General features: G+C 48.2%; 1 protein-coding gene across 2 annotated transcripts in view; it reads left to right on the forward strand.

Moving 5' to 3' along the window:
• The window catches only part of LOC123751784 (protein turtle homolog A), a 275,677-nt gene that overhangs the window by 201,720 nt on the left and 54,085 nt on the right, over nt 1-19,872 (forward strand). For both annotated transcript variants that reach the window (XM_069322450.1, XM_069322451.1), the window contains exons 5-7: nt 3,444-3,595; nt 4,662-4,806; nt 15,740-15,870. In XM_069322450.1, the coding sequence (XP_069178551.1) occupies nt 3,444-3,595; nt 4,662-4,806; nt 15,740-15,870 (428 nt within the window). The remainder of the gene's footprint in view (nt 1-3,443; nt 3,596-4,661; nt 4,807-15,739; nt 15,871-19,872) is intronic.

The raw sequence follows: 19,872 nt of genomic DNA on the forward strand, positions 1-19,872 counted from the left end.
ACAGTGCCCCAGGAGGGGGGGGGGTCACGAACAGTGCCCCAGGAGGGGGGGGTCACGAACAGTGCCCCAGGAGGGGGGGTCACGAACAGTGCCCCAGGAGGGGGGGGTCACGAACAGTGCCCCAGGAGGGGGGGGGTCACGAACAGTGCCCCAGGAGGGGGGGGGTCACGAACAGTGCCCCAGGAGGGGGGGTCACGAACAGTGCCCCAGGAGGGGGGGGTCACGAACAGTGCCCCAGGAGGGGGGGTCACGAACAGTGCCCCAGGAGGGGGGGGTCACGAACAGTGCCCCAGGAGGGGGGGGGTCACGAACAGTGCCCCAGGAGGAGGGGGGGTCACGAACAGTACCCCAGGAGGGGGGGGGTCACGAACAGTGCCCCAGGAGGGGGGGGGTCACGAACAGTGCCCCAGGAGGGGGGGGTCACGAACAGTGCCCCAGGAGGGGGGGGGGTCACGAACAGTGCCCCAGGAGGGGGGGTCACGAACAGTGCCCCAGGAGGGGGGGGGGGTCACGAACAGTGCTCCAGGAGGGGGGGGGTCACGAACAGTGCCCCAGGAGGGGGGGGTCACGAACAGTGCTCCAGGAGGGGGGGGGTCACGAACAGTGCCCCAGGAGGTGGGGGGCCAGGATCACGAATTACGAATGGGGGAGTGAAAGGTACGAACGACGCCTTGTACAGGGCAATTCAATAATTGCCTAAAGACATTAAGAAGGCAATAGAGGTCTATCCATCACCTGGTGTTGAAGACAATAGAGGTCTATCCACCCCCCAATGTTGAAGACAATAGAGGACTATCCACCCCCCAATGTTGAAGGCAATAGAGGTCTATCCATCCCCCAATGTTGAAGGCAATAGAGGTCTATCCATCCCCCAATGTTGAAGACAATAGAGGACTATCCACCCCCCAATGTTGAAGGCAATAGAGGTCTATCCACCCCCCAATGTTGAAGGCAATAGAGGTCTATCCATCCCCCAATGTTGAAGACAATAGAGGTCTATCCATCCCCCAATGTTGAAGGCAATAGAGGTCTATCCATCCCCCAATGTTGAAGACAATAGAGGTCTATCCATCCCTCAATGTTGAAGACAATAGAGGTCTATCCATCCCCCAATGTTGAAGACAATAGAGGTCTATCCATCCCCCAATGTTGAAGACAATAGAGGTCTATCCATCCCTCAATGTTGAAGACAATAGAGGTCTATCCACCCCCCAATGTTGAAGGCAATAGAGGTCTATCCATCCCTCAATGTTGAAGACAATAGAGGTCTATCCATCCCCCAATGTTGAAGGCAATAGAGGTCTATCCATCCCCCAATGTTGAAGACAATAGAGGTCTATCCATCCCCCAATGTTGAAGACAATAGAGGTCTATCCATCCCCCAATGTTGAAGGCAATAGAGGTCTATCCATCCCCCAATGTTGAAGACAATAGAGGACTATCCACCCCCCAATGTTGAAGGCAATAGAGGTCTATCCATCCCCCAATGTTGAAGGCAATAGAGGTCTATCCATCCCCCAATGTTGAAGACAATAGAGGTCTATCCATCCCCCAATGTTGAAGACAATAGAGGACTATCCACCCCCCAATGTTGAAGGCAATAGAGGTCTATCCATCCCCCAATGTTGAAGACAATAGAGGACTATCCACCCCCCAATGTTGAAGGCAATAGAGGTCTATCCATCCCCCAATGTTGAAGACAATAGAGGACTATCCACCCCCCAATGTTGAAGGCAATAGAGGTCTATCCATCCCCCAATGTTGAAGGCAATAGAGGTCTATCCATCCCCCAATGTTGAAGGCAATAGAGGTCTATCCATCCCCCAATGTTGAAGACAATAGAGGTCTATCCATCCCCCAATGTTGAAGACAATAGAGGTCCGCAGGGCACATGACACATTTTACCGAAAGTTTTCTAACCAGTCACCGAATAGACAGACAGACGAGCGGATACACGGTCAAATCAAGTTACAGTCTTGCATATGTAGCGAGGATACACAAGTTTCTGTCAGGCGCCGGATGTGTCCACTCAACATTCTCGTCAACCAAAAAAAAAGGTAAACAACAGGAGTTCCAACTTTCAGTTCCTAAAAGGATTTACTAAAAAAAAAATACTTATTGAATTAAATCGGTCATAAAAAGTTGAGTCATTGACTTTAACTATTATACTCCATTGATGGGAATAATTTGACAGAACAAGGAAGACTCGAGCCTCAACGAGACCTTTACCAGTGAAGCTATTACGAATAATTGGTGAATAATTGTCTAGACGATAATTCAGCACTTATTGTATTCATTTGTTTTCTTAAGATTTTGTAATATTGTATGTTAATCTGTTTATCATTTTATTAAAACCTGCCTAACCATTTGCCTCCCACCCCCCTCACTCTGTCTCTCTCTCTCTCTCTCTCTCTCTCGCTCTCTCTCTCTCTCTCTCTCTCTCTCTCTCTCTCTCTCTCTCTCTCTCTCTCTCTCTCTCTCTCTCTCTCTCTCTCTCTCTCTCTCTCTCTCTCTCTCTCTCTCTCTCTCTCTCTCTCTCCTTATATATCTTTCTATCCATATCTACGTAACTTTGTTTATTAATGGAGATATATTATGAGAGTATAATTCTTATAGATCGCTTGCCATACTTTTCCTATCTATTCAGAATATACATTTTCCTTCAAGTACTTCTCGCTTTCTTCAGGAAGTTTGTTCTCGTGGCTTGTTAATGTCCACACTCTCCTCACAGTTCCCCAACACATCATTCTTGTTGTCAGACGAATTCTCTCTTATTATTTAGTGACTGATACAAATTATTTCTACATTTTTGTACTATTGTCCAAGAAGTAAGTAACTCTATAAGACGGGCTCTTATTTCGCAATTCTAAGACGTAAGAACTCTTTTTTTTGTTGGGAGGGGAGGGGGATAATTTTTTTTTAGGACACAAGGGTTCAGCAGGCGGCGGAGATAAGATATTGAGTTGTTCTAAGTGGGACAAAATCGCTTTTGAAAATTTAACAAGATGCAGGTGCGTTTTTTGTTTTCGTTCCTTGTAATTTCCGATAATAATTTTCTTTTTAAGATGCTGATGTTTAATTTAAAGTTCTAGAGTGTGCTGGAGTAGCACACAGTTCACCAAGTGATAAAGTGGCTAGGTGATAACTTATGGTTATTCTCTTAATGATGCAAACCTTAAAATTCCTTCATCCCAATCTGGCCCACTATCCTGCCTTGAGCCACTGGAGAGAACCGCGTCCCTGGCTTGGGCCGCGTCCCAATAAGTGGCTTGGGCCGCGTCCCAATAAGTGGCTTGGGTCACTTCCTTGGCCTAAGTTACTTAACGCCTTGACCCCTCACAATGCTAGCCATACAAAACCCTAAAATATTCGCCGCTTCACGAACCACCAAGAAACTATTCTAACTGAAAATAACTCTCTCCCCCGGGTGTGTGGGCCGGCAGTTCCTCCCCTGTGGGTGAGAATCCTGGGGGACAGAGCGCCCCTCAGTGCCGGACGGCCGTACGACCTCCAGTGCCAAATTGTAGGTGCCAAGCCTCCAGCTGCCGTCACCTGGCGCCTCCAAAACAGCGTACTTGGCGGCCATAGAGACGAGGTAGGTCAGCTTCACTTGGGGGTTTGCGTCACGCAAGCTTACCGTGACGCAACGTAATCATTAGATCACGCCTATTATCTGGCACGTCAAGTAAAAAATGAGTCTGATTAGTGATTTACTCATGTGATTAAGACTTGACAGTTACCAGGTGGGTTGGCAGTGAAAACCCCAGTATTGACAACACTGTTGATAAACACCAAGGTGAGAGTAGACTTAGTCAATTAAGCTTCGTTTATAGAGGCTTAACCAAGATTGAATCTCATGGTTAATACTTTTTTCTCCCCTTTATATAGGTACTAGTCGTGTGTATCTGTTAGATCTGATAACAACTTTACAGGTGAAACTTAATTTACTTGAATCGTTTTTTTTAATCTGCTGCCATCTTGGCATTTATCTGCAAGCTGGCTTGTGCCTGCTGTATTACAGAGCAGAAAATGGTGTTCAATAGTTTAACAAGTTCCTTCCTCATAGGCCTAGCAGGTCGCACAACCAGTTCCCCTGTACCAAGAGCCAGGAGGAGTCTTATCAGCAACGCCCTCGAGCAGAGGGGAATAGAGAACAATGTAGTAACTATTTTAATTCAAAAATAAAAGATTTTCAGTAATATGCGAGAGTTTGTCGGAAGAATTTGAACCAACGTGGTCGATAAGTCATAACATGTTGAACTGATAGATGGTGGCTCGTTCGAGGCTCGTATGGCCAGTAGCAGGATATAAAGCTGTCTGAACACAAGTGTCAACCGCTGACAGGACTGTCGCTAGGTGATAACTGTCACCATGGGCATCGCAGGTGACGGGAACCAATAAAAGCCTGGCTACCCGTCACTTTGTAAATCTATTGACAACACGACGATATCAGCCTACTGACAGACGTAATAACTAACAGCGCCCTCTGAACCGAGTCATTTGACAGTGAAGGACTGTCAGCTGCAGGAGCAGCACAAGCTCGCTAGACGAGAGCTTGAATGAGCACACAGCTTAGCGACTTGAAGGTGAAGATTGGGAAGATTAGGGGGCGGACGGGTGGGTTGCCTGAAGATTAGGACTGACTGTAGGTCTCGTCTCAGGTCTCCCAGGAAGGCAACGTGACGTACAGCGAGTTAAGATGGACACCCAGTGTGAAGGATGCTGGCAAGGTGATCTCCTGTCAGGCAGACTCTCCCGTGCTGGAGGCTGGCCCCATGGTCGACGACTGGCGTCTTCAGATATATTGTGAGTCATCTGTTTGCTCTCTCTCGGTCTCTCTCTTTCTCTGTCTCTCTCTCTCTCTGTCTCTCTCTCTCTCTCTCTCTCTCTGTCTCTCTCTCTCTCTGTCTCTCTCTCTCTCTCTCTCTCTCTCTCTCTCTCTCTCTCTCTCTCTCTCTCTCTCTCTCTCTCTCTCTCTCTCTCTCTCTCTCTCTCTCTCTCTCTCTCTCTCTCTCTCTCTCTCTCTCTCTCTCTCTCTCTCTCTCTCTCTCTCTCTCTCTCTCTCTCTCTCTCGTTCTCCCCTCTGGCTCTCTCTCTCTCTCTCTCTCTCTCTCTCTCTCTCTCTCTCTCTCTCTCTCTCTCTCTCTCTCTCTCTCTCTCTCTCTCTCTCTCTCTCTCTCTCTCTCTCGTTCTCCCCTCTGGCTCTCTCTCTCTCTCTCTCTCTCTCTCTCTCTCTCTCTCTCTCTCTCTCTCTCTCTCTCTCTCTCTCTCTCTCTCTCTCTCTCTCTCTCTCTCTCTCTCGTTCTCCCCTCTGGCTCTCTCTCTCTCTCTCTCTCTCTCTCTCTCTCTCTCTCTCTCTCTCTCTCTCTCTCTCTCTCTCTCTCTCTCTCTCTCTCTCTCTCTCTCTCTCTCTCTCGTTCTCCCCTCTGGCTCTCTCTCTCTCTCTCTCTCTCTCTCTCTCTCTCTCTCTCTCTCTCTCTCTCTCTCTCTCTCTCTCTCTCTCTCTCTCTCTCTCTCTCTCTCTCTCTCTCTGGCCCTAATCTGGTAATTATGCTTTAATTGCTGATAATATATTAATCTCTCGCATATTTCATATCAGAGACCAACAAACGATGTGACATAAACAAACTGTAAGAGAATGTGTGTGTGTCCAAAGCTGGAAGCCAAACGCTTGGGTCCAGCCTCGCCGGAATTAACAGAGCCAATGGTCTGGGGTATGGGATGAACATAGGCTAGTTGCGGTCGCCAGAATTCAAAAGTGAACGGCGCACCAGGGTCACATTCAGAGCCCCACGACCATTTCTGGCGCTTTCTGCCAGCATACAGACGAAAATATTTCGATAACAAAAACAATTATCAAAATTAAAAAAAATGCGCCATTAATAATTATTTCAGCAAAATTAACATAAATTATCTGCTACTTAAACTAAGACCATAATCCCATAAAACGCGTAAATTAGGGGAGGGGGGACACGGAGGTTTAAGCGGGTGGTTTAGTGGACCCAACCTTGACCAATCGGCTCGTCTGGTTAGTCCCCGGCCTAGTTAGCCACGGGGACGTTTAGTTTAATTCATTTATTATGCACCCCATACCCATCTTGTGGGCGGTAGTGGAAAGGGTTACAGAGGCACATAATGGGCTCAGGGACTGAACAACACAATTCATTTAGCTAAGCAAGTTACAATCTTGATGAGCTAGTTACAAAATTCAGTATATGTCGTCTCATCAACAATGGATTCGAGAGTCAACTGCTGGTGGCCGTGGAGTGCGGACGCCTTGCCGACCCTCCGTGTCTGTTGGGGTTGTTTGCCATTTTGGTCGCCAGGTGGTGTGGGCGTCTTTGCCATCCCCCCCCTCCCAGTTTGTGTTGCTGCCCGGCTGCATGTTGACGTGGCAAGTTTGACATGGGAGGCCTTCTTCCCCCTGTTGTGCGTGTGAATCCCGTGGGCTTGGAGTTCACTAGTTGGGCTGGATATTCAGACGTAGAGCTGGTTATGTGTGACATGCTTCGTATCCCGGTGGAGGCTCTCTATGGTATTGAGCTTGTTACTGCCCACCGGGTAGTTCTCAAGTTCGTGAGGGAGGAGGAGTACGAAGACTTCCTCCGTCGGTACAAGGGGCGTACGTTGTCGTTGCCGGGTGATGCCGGCTCTGTGGCGATCTCGGATCATAGTGGAGCCCTAACTTATGTCAGCGTCCATGGAGTTTCCTGACGACCTCCTACGGCGTTACTTCGGGGGGTTTGGTACAGTTGTCAGCGTGCGGGTGAACATGCTCTCCTTGGGCCAGTATGCTGGAAGGCGAACGAAAATTCGCACGTTTGGAATGCGCCTGCGGTCGGGTATACCTTCTGTCTGGCTTCTGGGATACTACGTCCAGGTGTATTATGCCCGGCAGTCTCGTACCTGTTTCCGGTGTGGCCTGTTGGGGCATCAGGCTGCAGGGTGCTCTGCTACCCCAGCTGCTCCTGTCAACTTGTTCCGAGAAGAGGATTTCCCCCCGCTCCTGCTGGAGGCAGCCGCTGGAGATGTTGAGGAGGTGCACGTCCTGTTCGCTGCTGCAGCTCCCCTGGCGACGTTCCTCCGGTTGTTGCCGACCCTCCTCCGGGTATTGTGGTGCCGTCGGTTGGTCTGCCTGATCTTGTCCCTGTCCTAGCTGCTCCCGTGGGCCTTCCTGGTGCTCCCTGTGTGGCGTTGCTGTCTTCTCCCTCGTCTTTGGATGCTGCGCCTGGCCCTGTGTCCATGTCTCGGGTCCCGGATGTGCTGAGTGCTGGGGTGGCTGCGGAGCCTCCTGCGGTGTGTGACCCGGTTTTCCCTGTGGTGGAGGCTGCTGCCGTTCTGTCTCGGGCGTCGGTTCGTCCGGCTCGTGGTGCCCGTGTTTCTGGGTCCGCTTCCGGCCCTGACGATATTCGGCCGGTGCCTAAACGTTCCCGGCGTTCGTGATCTGCCTGGGCCGATTTTGGTGGCTTCAGTGACTGAGAGTATTCGAGTGTTGCCGGTGTTGATACGGATACGTCGATGTCTCCACAGCTAGTGGTGGCGAAGGTCCATATGCCTGCCGGTGCTGGTGTCTGTGTCTCGGACGTGCCTTCCGTTCTTTCTCCGCCAGGGGACTCTCCACAGTGGGGGGTGGTGGCTTCCGCTGCCAGGGATGGTGTGGAATCTGGTGCTGGGCGTGGCCTGGTGGTGACGTTATGGAGGGATGCGCGCCGTCCGGGTTCCCTGCTGTCGTCTGGTGGTGTGCCCGGGGCCGTGGGTGCCCCTGTGGGGCACCCACGGCCCCGTTGTGCTGCATTACGACGACCAGAGTATAAATCTTTTGCAGAAACGTAGGCTTCAGCATTTGAGTAGTTATCAGGAAGAAGTGCACCTGCATATTCATTAACAGGTTCATCACCAATAGGACGGTAATAGAGGGGTCTGGTAACCTGTACTGGAGGTTGTAGCTGAATGGGTTTAGCATCTGGGAAAGCGCCAGAAAGAAGCTGGCAGTCCTTTGAACGGCCATATGCAGCTCTGCGTTCTGCTACAGAAGGGATTTCTTCTAGTTCATGTTCCTCCCACCGCCCTGTGGCGGTGCCCTGTGGCCCGTTCACTCCTGTGAGGGTGTGCATTGGGGTCCTGGAGGACGTGTTGCCGGCGTCTGTGATGCCGCAGGGTCACTGGACGGAGATTGCCGAGTTACAGCCGTCTGACGGGCCAGATAACTTTTGTGGTGGGCCTTCGTGTGGGGCCGAGTGGCAACTACTCGTCTCGTGAGTACTACCATTTGGGTCCCCTGTTTGTGGGTGTTTGTTGCCCCGGTTCCGGATGTTATGGAGGCCCCGGTGGATGGACAAGACCCTTGGCGGTGGGTGCTCAGGGAAGCATTCAATGTACGGTTCCCGCGGGCCAGGTTCCCGGGCAAGTATGTACCCTGATTTCCTGTGTATTTGCTCTGTGAATTGCTGTGTGCCCCTCTGGCTGCTTGTTTGCCCTGTTTTATTCTGTGCTTGTGCCTCTCCCTTTGTGCATTTCCTTGCCGTGTGGCATATTAGTTTCTAGTGCTTGGCGTCTCTCGTTTCGCGTATAACTCAACAACAACAACAACAACAATGGATTCGAGATCGACCACAAGAACAGTTTCTAAATTAAGCAACTGACATATGTGGAGAGCTAATGTCACAATTGATATGTTTGTCCTGCACACCGCCCACCATCCAGTGGGCAGCGGTGGATAGGTTACAATCACTTAGTTACTACCTTCAGTTAGCAAACTGGGGATATTTGGCTAATATTTCTGGTAGCAGATCATTTTGAATGAAATATTTACACATCGTTGGAACATTGGTTTTAGAATTGTCTCTAAATTCACGTATCTTTTCGCACTCCATCACATAGTGACGGAGGGTGTGCGAAAAGTGAGACCCGACGTGTTCTTGGGAACACGTCGGGTCTCACTTACTCTTACAAGAACATGTCTGCTGTTATTAAGTCAGGCGTTATCAATTTTTGATATTATAAAATATATATATTTTCTTTATACTTTTTTACTTCCATACTTTTTTCTTCGTTATACTTTCTTCTTCTAGTACATGCTGTTTTAAGACGCTGGACGTATTGCTGGGTTTTAACCCTTGTGCTGGGATCTGCGAGGGGTTTGGTGGCTTCACCGTGAAATGGTAGTGGCTTGGTCTCGAACCGTCGAGGTAGGCGATGAAGTGGGTTTTGTTTAGATAGGTACTACTAGCTTTTACACTCTTGTACACCCTTTTAAAACCTCCCCTTCCAGACGCATGCCCCCTCCCCGCTCAGCTCGTTGTCGCCGTGTGGGGGCTTCGTGGGCGGCTGCCGGAGTGTGATGCTCCTTCGGACAGTCCTCTGTCCTTTTCTAGCCTTGTGCTCCTGCTGCCGTCCTCTCCAATTCTGCTGGGCACCTTTTCCTTTTCCTTCTGTTTCGTTTTTCTCCCCCCTCTTCTCCTATCTGCTTGCCGTTTCCTGCCGACCTTTTGCTCGTTCTGGTTCTTCCATGGACTTCTTCTATTTTGACGCCCGGGTGCTTGAGGAGGCATACTCATGCACCCGTAGAACTGCAGTACCCGACGTCGAGAGCGAGGGGAACCTTTTATTGTCAATCCCCACTTCGTCACTGAACCCGATCTCGACGGACTGTCGGTTTCTTAAGGTGGCGTTTGTGGGGCGTATACTCACGACGCACCCCTAGGAGGCCCCGACAAGATCGGCGATAGCTTCTTGTTGGGTGTCCTGCCTCTAATTGTGGCTCCATGGTGGGTGTGGGGGCACATTCGTGAGTGAATTTTTCTTTTCGTCACGATGAAAACCCCTGTTTCGGCTGCTTCTAGCTTCCCTTCTCAGGCTCGTGGGGTGGGCGACCAAGCCCCCGAGTCGGTCCGTATTGGAAGACCGGGCTCTGTAGCCTCCGCTGCATTGGGCCCCGACCTTGCTCCTCCTTTGGCCTCTCTGACTCCTTCCCCTGGCTCCCTTCCCTCCTCTGTGGTTGGGTCGAGCCCCAAGCCCCCAGTGGTGACTACCTCGTCCCCTGGCGCGGCTCCTTCTCTAGTTGTAACTACTGCGCCTTTTAACCCCTCTCTCTCTGGGGGTTCTCACCGCCGTCCTCGTCACGGCCGCCCTCGCTCGATTCCTTCCAGTTCTGCTGCCTATCAAGCCTTGTTTGGTCCCGCTTCGTGGGCCAAATATTTTGATCTCCTCCCTCTTGATTCTGCGCCTCCTGACGATTTCTCCCTTCATCGACATCTCATTGATTCCGTGGATGCCTCCATTACTTTCAACCCCACTCGTCTCGGTACACGTGTCGTTGCTGCTCCTTCTCAGGATGCTGCTTCCCGCTTGGCTGCCTTGTCCTGCCTTGGCGAGACCCCCGTTCGGGTCTCGAAAAACGCTCAGTTGAATGCCAGTGTTGACACTATTTTGCTCCCGCCCCATGTTGCAACCGGTGTTCGGGACCTGCGCGACTGCCACGACGATATTCGACATATCCTCGCTGCCCAGGGCCATTCTATTCTCCAGGTGGACACGTTTACTCGTCCCCCTCGTGGTAGTCGCCGTCAACCCCTCCGGGTTGTGAAGATTACCTTTGATGGTAGGACCCTTCCACCCTCTGTCATTCTTGCTGGTGCCAGGTGCTCTGTCCAGGAGTACATTCCTTCTCCTCGGCTCTGCAACAAGTGCTGGAGGTTTGGGCATGGTGCCCTCCGCTGCTCCGGGACTGTCTCTCTCTGTCCTTTGTGTGGTGGCGAAGGTCACTCTAAGTCGGAGTGCACTTCTCCCCAGGCTCGTTGCCTCAACTGCGGTGAGGCCCATCCTACCTTCTCCCGTGCGTGTGTCCATTACAAGCTTGAGGCAGCCGTCCTCAACCTGAAGCACCGGGAGCGTTTATCTTTTCCTGAGGCGAGGCGCCAGGTTCGCCGGCTCCCGCCTTATGCTAATATCTCTTATGCTCGCGTGTTGCGCTCTTCCTCTCCTCGTCCTTCCCGCCTTCCTCAGACTCACAACCGTTTCCGGGCCTTGGACCCTGATGCGCCCACTGCCCCCTCCTCTGTTCCTTCGGGTTCTCTCCCGAAGGATCCTCCTCCTGGTCCTCTGTCTGGGGTTCCCCTTCCTTCTACCCGGTCTGTCGTGTCTTCTGTGTCTTCTTCCTCGTCCCCCTCCGGTCCTCCTTCCCATCCTCTTCCTCCATCTATCAGCTCTCCCCACCGCCTGTCGGTGCGGGCAGATGTCCATCGCTCTCCTACCGGCCGTCGTGTGTGCTCTCGTTCGGCTTCTCCGGTTGAGACACTGGAATCCGTTGCCCGGTACGTAGTTGCTGGGACACCGGTCTCTTTAAGTCAGAAGCGTAAGCCTGGCTCCTCTCCTTCCTCTTCCCCGGCGGGTAAGAAGGCTTCGCTTTCTTCCTCAGCTCCTCCTTCTGGCTCTGTTGCTCCTTCCCCTCCCGTTTCAGTGCTTGCGCCCCCTGTTCCTGCTATGGAGGTTTCTTTGGACCCTGCTTCCCTTTCGGTTGCTGCTCTTGCTGGGGTGCGCTCCCCTCTTTCTACTCCCCCTCCTCCTGCTGCTGTCCTTGACGGATCCTCTCCGTTGTCTCCTCCTCTTCCTCCTCCTCCTCCTCCTCCTCCTCCTCCTCCGGACCCTGCCCGCCCGCCTCTGATCTGTTCTCCCGTTTCCTTCCCTCCGTCTTTGCTCAGTTTACCCATGCCCCCTAACCCCGACTTTGCTGACCCTGATCCCGACCCTGATATTCTTTAACGTGCTCTGTTGCTCTTTCGCCTTTGTTTCTTCCTTGTTCTCTGTTTTTGTCCTTTCTCTTCTCGTCGTTGTCCATTCTTCAATGGAACGTTCGAGGTTATTACGCCAATTTCCTCGAACTCCAACTTCTGGTTTCGCGGTTTTCGCCCCTTTGTGTCTGTCTCCAGGAGCCAATGCTTGGTGCTCGTCCTGGTCGTTTTCGTGGCTATTCCTTTCTCTCCCCCCCCCCCAGCCATTGCTGGGGCTTCTAATTCTTCTGCTCTCTTGATTCGGGCTGATGTTCCCTTTGTTCCTTTACTTTTTCCTTCGCCTCTCCATTGTTCTGCTGCTCGTATCTTTGTGGGGAAATGGTACACAGTTTGTTCCATTTATCTCCCCCCGAGTGTCCCGCTCTCTCTTCCTGATTTGAAACACCTCCTAGACTCCTTGCCGGAGCCTGTGCTCCTGCTGGGTGACTTCAATTGTCGTCATTCTCTTTGGGGTGACGTTCTGACGAATACCCGGGGTCGCCTCCTTGAGCCGTTTCTCCTCTCTTCTTCCCTGTCTCTTCTGAATTCTGGTGAGCCCACTCATTTGGACTCTCGAACTCGCACCCTTTCTTGTCTTGATCTTTCTCTCTGCTCTTCTTCTCTTTACTTAGATTTCACGTGGCAGGTTCTTGATGACCTCCATGGAAGTGATCATTTCCCCATCCTTGTTTCCTTTTTCTCTTTTCGCCCTTCCCTCTCTTTCCCTAGGTGGCAGTTTGCTAAGGCGGACTGGACCCTATTTTCCCTCAGTGCTACTCTCTCTGACCTCTCCCTTCTGCCCCTCTCTCGCGCTCTCCTCCTTTTTCATGACACTGTCTTCGACGCTGCCCTCCGCTCTATTCCTCGCTCTTCCTCTCGGGGTCCACGGAAGTGCGTTCCCTGGTGGAAAGCGGACTGTGCTCGGGCTGTCCGCTGTAAGCGTGCAGCCTGGAAGAAGCACCGCCGTAGGCAGACGACCGATTCTTTTCTTTTCTTTCGGAAAGCAAGTGCGGTGGCCCGTAGGGCCATCCGTACGGCTAAACGTGAATGTTGGGCATCTTATGTCTCGACAATTACGTCCGAAACCCCTCTGGCCCAGATCTGGAAGCGTATCCGCAAGATAGCGGGTAAGTTCGTTCCCGATGTTTCACCGGTCCTTCACCTCCATGATACTCTTGTGGCGGACCCGTTGCAGGTCGCTTCCGAACTGGGTTCCCACTTTTCTTCTGTTAGCTCTGGTCTTCATCTTCCCCAATCTTTCCTTCTTCGTAAACCTGTCCTTGAGTCTCGTCCTTTAGATTTCTGCACTCATCTTCAGCTTCCCTATAATGATCCCTTCTCTCTCTCTGAACTTCGTTCTGCCCTGGCCCTCTGCGGTTCTACGGCGGCGGGCTCCGATGGTATTCATTATGAGATGCTTCGCCATCTCCCTCCGAGCACGTCTCAGTATTTACTGAGTCTGTATAATCGGATCTGGGAGTCGTCGTCAGTCCCTGAGGACTGGCTCGATGCCGTTGTCCTCCCTGTTCGCAAACCGGGGTCTCTGGGTACTTCCCCTAAGGACTTTCGCCCTATTGCTCTCACAAGTTGTGTCTGCAAACTCTTTGAACGTATGGTTAACGTTCGTCTGATGTGGTTCCTGGAACACCATCACCTCCTCTCCCCTTCTCAATTTGGTTTCCGCAAGTGCCGCAGCACGACAGATGTCCTGGTGAACTTGGAGGTCTATATTCGTACTGCTTTTGCTGCGAAGACCTCCGTTGTTGCCGTCCTTTTTGACCTAGAAAAGGCTTACGACACCACTTGGCGTTATCATATCCTATCTCAACTTCATTCTTTTGGCCTTCGTGGTCATCTCCCTCTCTTTCTCCGCAGCTTCCTCTCTCGTCGTTCCTTTCGGGTGCGCCTTGGTACCGCTCTGTCTCCCTCTTTTCAGCAATACGAAGGTGTGCCCCAGGGTAGTGTTCTGAGCACTACTCTTTTTCTGGTTGCCCTCAATGGTCTTCTTTCCTCTCTTCCTTCTGGTGTCTTCTCCGCTCTCTATGTCGATGATCTTACCCTTTGTTGTCAGGGTGATGATTCGCCTCTCCTTCAACGCCGGCTTCAACTTCCAATTGATGCCGTGTCGTCTTGGGCCACAGGTCATGGCTTCAAGTTCTCTACTTCTAAGACTTGTGCCATGACTTTTACGCGGAAACGGGTTGTTCTTCGTCCCTCTTTGTCACTTTATGGTCATCCCCTTGAATACAAAGATTCCGCGAAGCTTTTGGGGTTATTCCTTGACACTCGTTTGTCTTGGTCTCCCCATATCTCTTACCTCCGTGTTGAGTGCTCTAAGGCCCTTACCCTCCTTCGGGTCTTGTCCCATACTTCTTGGGGGGCAGATAGGCGCACTCTCCTTGCTTTACATTCCTCTCTCGTCCTGTCTAAGCTCGATTATGGTTGCCCTGCTTACTCGTCTGCTTCTCCTTCTACTCTTCGCTGTCTTGATGCTTTGCACCATACTGGGTTGCGCCTCAGTTCTGTTGCCTTTCGTTCGACTCCCGTCCTTAGCTTGTATGTTGACACTGGCTTCCTGTCTCTCCAGGACCGCCGTGATCGCTACTGTCTTCGCTATCTTGCGCGGTCCTTGCAACATCCTTCCTCTCGCCTCTGTCGTGCTTTAACTTTTACCCCTCCTGCGGTTCCTGTTCCTCTTCACCACCTCCCTCTTTCTGTCCGGTTATCTCGCCTACAGGATTCTCTTTCCGTTTGTATTTCTGGTGTTTCTCCTCGTGTTCCTTCTTTGCCCCCGTGGAGGGTCCCTCTTCCGCGGTTTTGTACATCCTTGACTCGTATCACTAAAGCTTTTACCCCTCCTACGGTTCTAAAACGCCTTTTCCTTGAGCACTTTTCTTCTCACTCCCGCTCCGTTTCTGTCTTCACCGATGGGTCTAAGTCAGCGGACGGTGTTGGCTACTCTGTTGTTTTTCCTGATCGCACTTATATGTGTCGCTTGCCTCCGGAGACTAGCATCTTTACAGCGGAACTTTATGCTATTCTCTATGCTCTTCGTCTCCTGCTTTCTCGTTGTCAGTCTTCCTTTGTGGTTGTTGTTGACTCTCGTAGTGCCCTCATGGCTCTCGGGTGCTTTAATCCAGTTCATCCAGTAGTTGTCGAGATCCAGCATTGGCTGTTTCTCGTTCACAGTAAATTTAAGTCGGTTGAGTTTTGTTGGGTTCCCAGCCATATTGGCGTGTCTTTAAATGAGCGTGCGGATGCTGCCGCTAAGGAAGCTGTCCGCTCTTGTCCCATCTCTCGTAAAGGCATTCCGTATTCCGACTTTTACCCGGTTATCCATTCCTCAGTCCTTACCCGTTGGCAGGCTTCTTGGTTGTCTGTTACTGGTAACAAGCTACGTACTCTTAAATGTTGTGTTTCCTCGTGGCCGTCCTCCTTCCACCGTAACCGGCGGTGGGAAACAGCTCTGGCGAGGTTGCGTATTGGCCATACTCGCTTAACCCATGGTCACTTGATGGAGCGCCGCCCTGCTCCTTATTGTCCTAGTTGCGTTGTCCCTCTTACGGTCGTGCATGTCCTTCTTGAATGTCCTGACTTCCAGGACGAGCGTGTGTCTTGCTTTCCGACCGCCCCTCGCGGTCACCTGTCCCTCGATAGACTTCTTGGTGACTCGGATACTTTTGATATCGTTCGCCTTATGCGTTTTTGTTCTCGTATTGGCATCCTCGGTGATATTTAGCGCCCTCTGATTATTTTGCGTATTTGATGGTGCTACATAGCCTTCCCGGTTTGGTGCCTTCTTTTGATAATTACTTACTTACTTCCAGACGCATGGAATAACTAATTCGACCAGTACAAGTCCTATAGCTTGACCCATTACTGTACCTTCCTGTCCAAACATACATCCGTCCAAGCCAAAGCCTCTACGACAACTAATTTATAATTCCACTTCACTTGGATGTCTCCGTCAGATGTGCCTATGACTAGACTTCGCCCAGGCCGCTCTCTCAACCTCAGCAATATAGAGGAGGGCGATGACGTCTATTTTGAGTGTTCCATCAGAGCCAACCCTTGGGTCTACAAGATCAGCTGGCTACACGAGGTAAGGCCGCCAATCCCTGTTGCTCCTATGTACAAATGATTGGGTATAATCCACAGTTCTATGCCTTTACTCGCCCAGGATGATGAGTAATTTAATATCAGGTGGGGCCTGTGTCTCTTGTCTTTCTGAAAGTGGGGGTGGGGTGGGGAAGGGGGAAGATCTTGTACACTTATTGTTACGTTTATGACGTACGTTGTTGTCTGCGTCAATACGTTTAGAGGAGTTAGCTTAATATTGAATGGCCTTCGGTATTTACGTTGATGCTGTGAGGTAGAAGTGATATAGTTGTTAAAGTGAACACGTCTACTTGAACCCGTCTACTTGAACCCGTCTGCCTGAACCAACCCACCTGGGTGCATGGGGTAACTATAGAGCAGACTAGTTCATCCAATAAATAAATATATATATATATATATATATATATATATATATATATATATATATATATATATATATATATATATATATATATATATATATATATATATATATATATATATATATATATATAGAAGGGGTACCACCTCTGGTGCAAGTGTAGGGACCCATAGCCTCGGAGAAGAAAATAAAGAGTACTCAGAGAAGACCTTGTGGATCCTCACTGAACACTTTGATATTTTCTTCTCCTACCCCCCCTATTCTTTTGGTATGTGTGTATATTTATCTAACTTTATTTGAAAATGTCAATACACAAAAAAAGTTACAATATTGATTACATGCAGGGTACAAGGCTACTTGTCACAAGTTGAATAGCTCCTCCAGCTCCTCAGATGGCGGGCAGGAACAATGGATGCAGTGAGCATTTCCTCTCTGGATTGCCACACTAAAGGCGCTGAAAAAGAAAACTGGCAGCTCTAGGGTCTCTAGTTGTTTCGATTAGCTTAGACCCCAACTCCTTCAAAAAGCTTGCAGCACTTTTACCCCAGGCACCAAGTGTCTCTGAGGCAATGGGGACAAAATTGTAGTGGTGCTCAAGGTCTCTGTATTTACGTGACTTGGCCGCTTCCTGGTGATTGGCAGCTCCTCCTGCTTGTGTAGCACTGAAGTCAACATAGGTATTGGCTAAAGTTGAAGCGCAGGTGTAGTCCCACACAAACTGTCTACAATTCTTCCAGGGGTTCACCGTAATTCCGTCTGGGCGACCGACAGGCTCATCAGAGTTGCGGGACATTAGGTAACGGGGCTCTCTCTCTGCTGGACAACCGGCTGTGGTAAGGCTTCTCTTAATGTTATTGACCTCGCCGTGTCTTGCATGCCATCCTCCTGTCCTTTGGCAGAGATGGCCATGCCGTCCGTACCTGTCGGCCTCTGCCTCGCCGCAAATACACCTGTATTCGGTGTGAATTGGGGCAGCGAGGCGGAGAGCCACGGCAATTCGGAGGGCCTGCAGTGTGAGACGGGTGCCGGTTGCTGACATTGGGGTTGCTAATAGGAAATCACCTACATGGGGAGCTGCTACAGCTCTAGCCTGGCAGTGTCATGTGGTGTTGTCTGGTATAATACACAAAATTATACATGTATAATAGACAAAACCAAAGATGCAAGAAGATTACATATTCTTGAAGCAATTCACATAAGATTAGAACAACCTACCATGAGCACCCAAATCACGGAACTATTTACTCTACCCACCATGAGAGTAAGGACAAGACCAGAACATAACGATGCCAACACAGAAGACACTGTTCAACATAACAGCCCAATTACACCTGATTAATCTATGTATGTAGACAGGAGCTGCCTCGCATGGGCCAATAGGCCTTCTGCAGTTACCTCTATTCTTATGTATCCCTCCCCCATGTTTTCACCTTTATTGTCTTATCACCTGACCCAGTGCGGGTATAAATCAACCAGTCCTGAAAATTCTTTTCACTTGAGAATGAACCATGGAGGTTCGAAACGTTGTGCAAATTGTATAAATAAGTGTAATACATTCTATAGTAATTCACTTTTTTTCTTCACCTTGAAATTACGAAAATGAGTTTTGGAGAACTCCTCTTTCAGCCAAGCCCTGATGCTAAGAAAATAGTTAGAGCGATAGAAACCCTAAATCAGAAGATAGGAAATACAGAATATGCGATCATATTCAGTGAGACATGTTTAAAAGAAAACCTGCTGCCAGTTTACACCAATATATATATATATATATATATATATATATATATATATATATATATATATATATATATATATATATATATATATATATATATATATATATATATTCCGGAGTTTCAATATATATATATATATATATATATATATATATATATATATATATATATATATATATATATATATATGTCGTACCTAGTAGCCAGAATGCACTTCTCAGCCTACTATGCAAGGCCCGATTTGCCTAATAAGTCAAGTTTTCCTGAATTAATATATTTTCTCTAATTTTTTTCTTATGAAATGATAAAGCTACCCATTTCATTATGTATGAGGTCAATTTTTTTTTATTGGAGTTAAAATTAACGTAGATATATAACCGAACCTAACCAACCCTACCTAACCTAACCTAACCTATCTTTATAGGTTAGGTTAGGTTAGGTAGCCGAAAAAGTTAGGTTAGGTTAGGTAAGGTGGGTTAGGTAGTCGAAAAAACATTAATTCATGAAAACTTGGCTTATTAGGCAAATTGGGCCTTGCATAGTAGGCTGAGAAGTGCGTTCTGGCTACTAGGTACGACATATATATATATATATATATATATATATATATATATATATATATATATATATATATATATAGACATATGTTGTACCTAGTAGCCAGAACGTCGTACTCGGCCTACTATGCAAGGCCCGGTTTGCCTAATAAGCCAAGTTTCCGGAGTTTCAATATTTTTCTATTTTTTCTTATGAAATGATAAAGCTATGCATATCATTATGTATGAACCAAATTTTTTAAATTTGAGTTGAAACTAACGGATATATATGACTAACGAAGATATGTGCGGAGCCTTGAAGTGGGTTCTACCCACTTCAAGACTCCGCACCAATATAGAAGCATCAAGAAATATGGGCCAATAAGCCATTTGCATTTACTTCCATTCTTCCCCTTTAACTTTACCCAATATTTCGTGTTCTATCTTGTGTTGAAAGTTTGTTTTCACCTCATCCAAAACTGTTGTAACATATCACCTCACCCAAATGCAGGTATATAAAATGAAAAGCCGTTTGAATTATAGCATAGTAAGAAATCTGTTTTAGTGTTTGCAGGTTATAGTTGTGTGTGTGTAAACTAGTCTTTGAAAATGTAATAAGTTATTACGAAACGCTTTCAAGTGCCGCGTCAGACTAGAAATAAAAATGAATTTTGGAGAACTGATTTTTCAATTACCATCGACAGTGAAAAGAACCATAAGAAATATTGAGAAAATTCGTGTTAGAATTATTAATCTTACTTTTTCGGTCAAATTTATTAATTATATATATATATATATATATATATATATATATATATATATATATATATATATATATATATATATATATATATATATATATATATATATATATATATATATGTCGTACCTAATAGCCAGAACGCACTTCTCAGCCTACTATGCAAGGCCCGATTTGCCTATTAAGCCAAGTTTTCATGAATTAATTGTTTTTCGTCTACCTAACCTACCTAACCTAACCTAACCTAACTTTTTCGGCTACCTAACCTAACCTTACCTATAAAGATAGGTTAGGTTAGGTTAGGTAGGGTTGGTTAGGTTCGGTCATATATCTACGTTAATTTTGACTCCAATAAAAAAAATTGACCTCATACATAATGAAATGGGCAGCTTTATCATTTCATAAGAAAAAAATTAGAAAAAATATATTAATTCAGGAAAACTTGGCTTATTAGGCAAATCGGGCCTTGCATAGTAGGCTGAGAAGTGCGTTCTGGCTACTAGGTACGACATATATATATATATATATATATATATATATATATATATATATATATATATATATATATATATATATATATATAATATATAAT

This window comes from Procambarus clarkii, chromosome 11, assembly GCF_040958095.1.
Source record: "Procambarus clarkii isolate CNS0578487 chromosome 11, FALCON_Pclarkii_2.0, whole genome shotgun sequence".
In the NCBI taxonomy this organism is placed as follows: domain Eukaryota; kingdom Metazoa; phylum Arthropoda; class Malacostraca; order Decapoda; family Cambaridae; genus Procambarus; species Procambarus clarkii.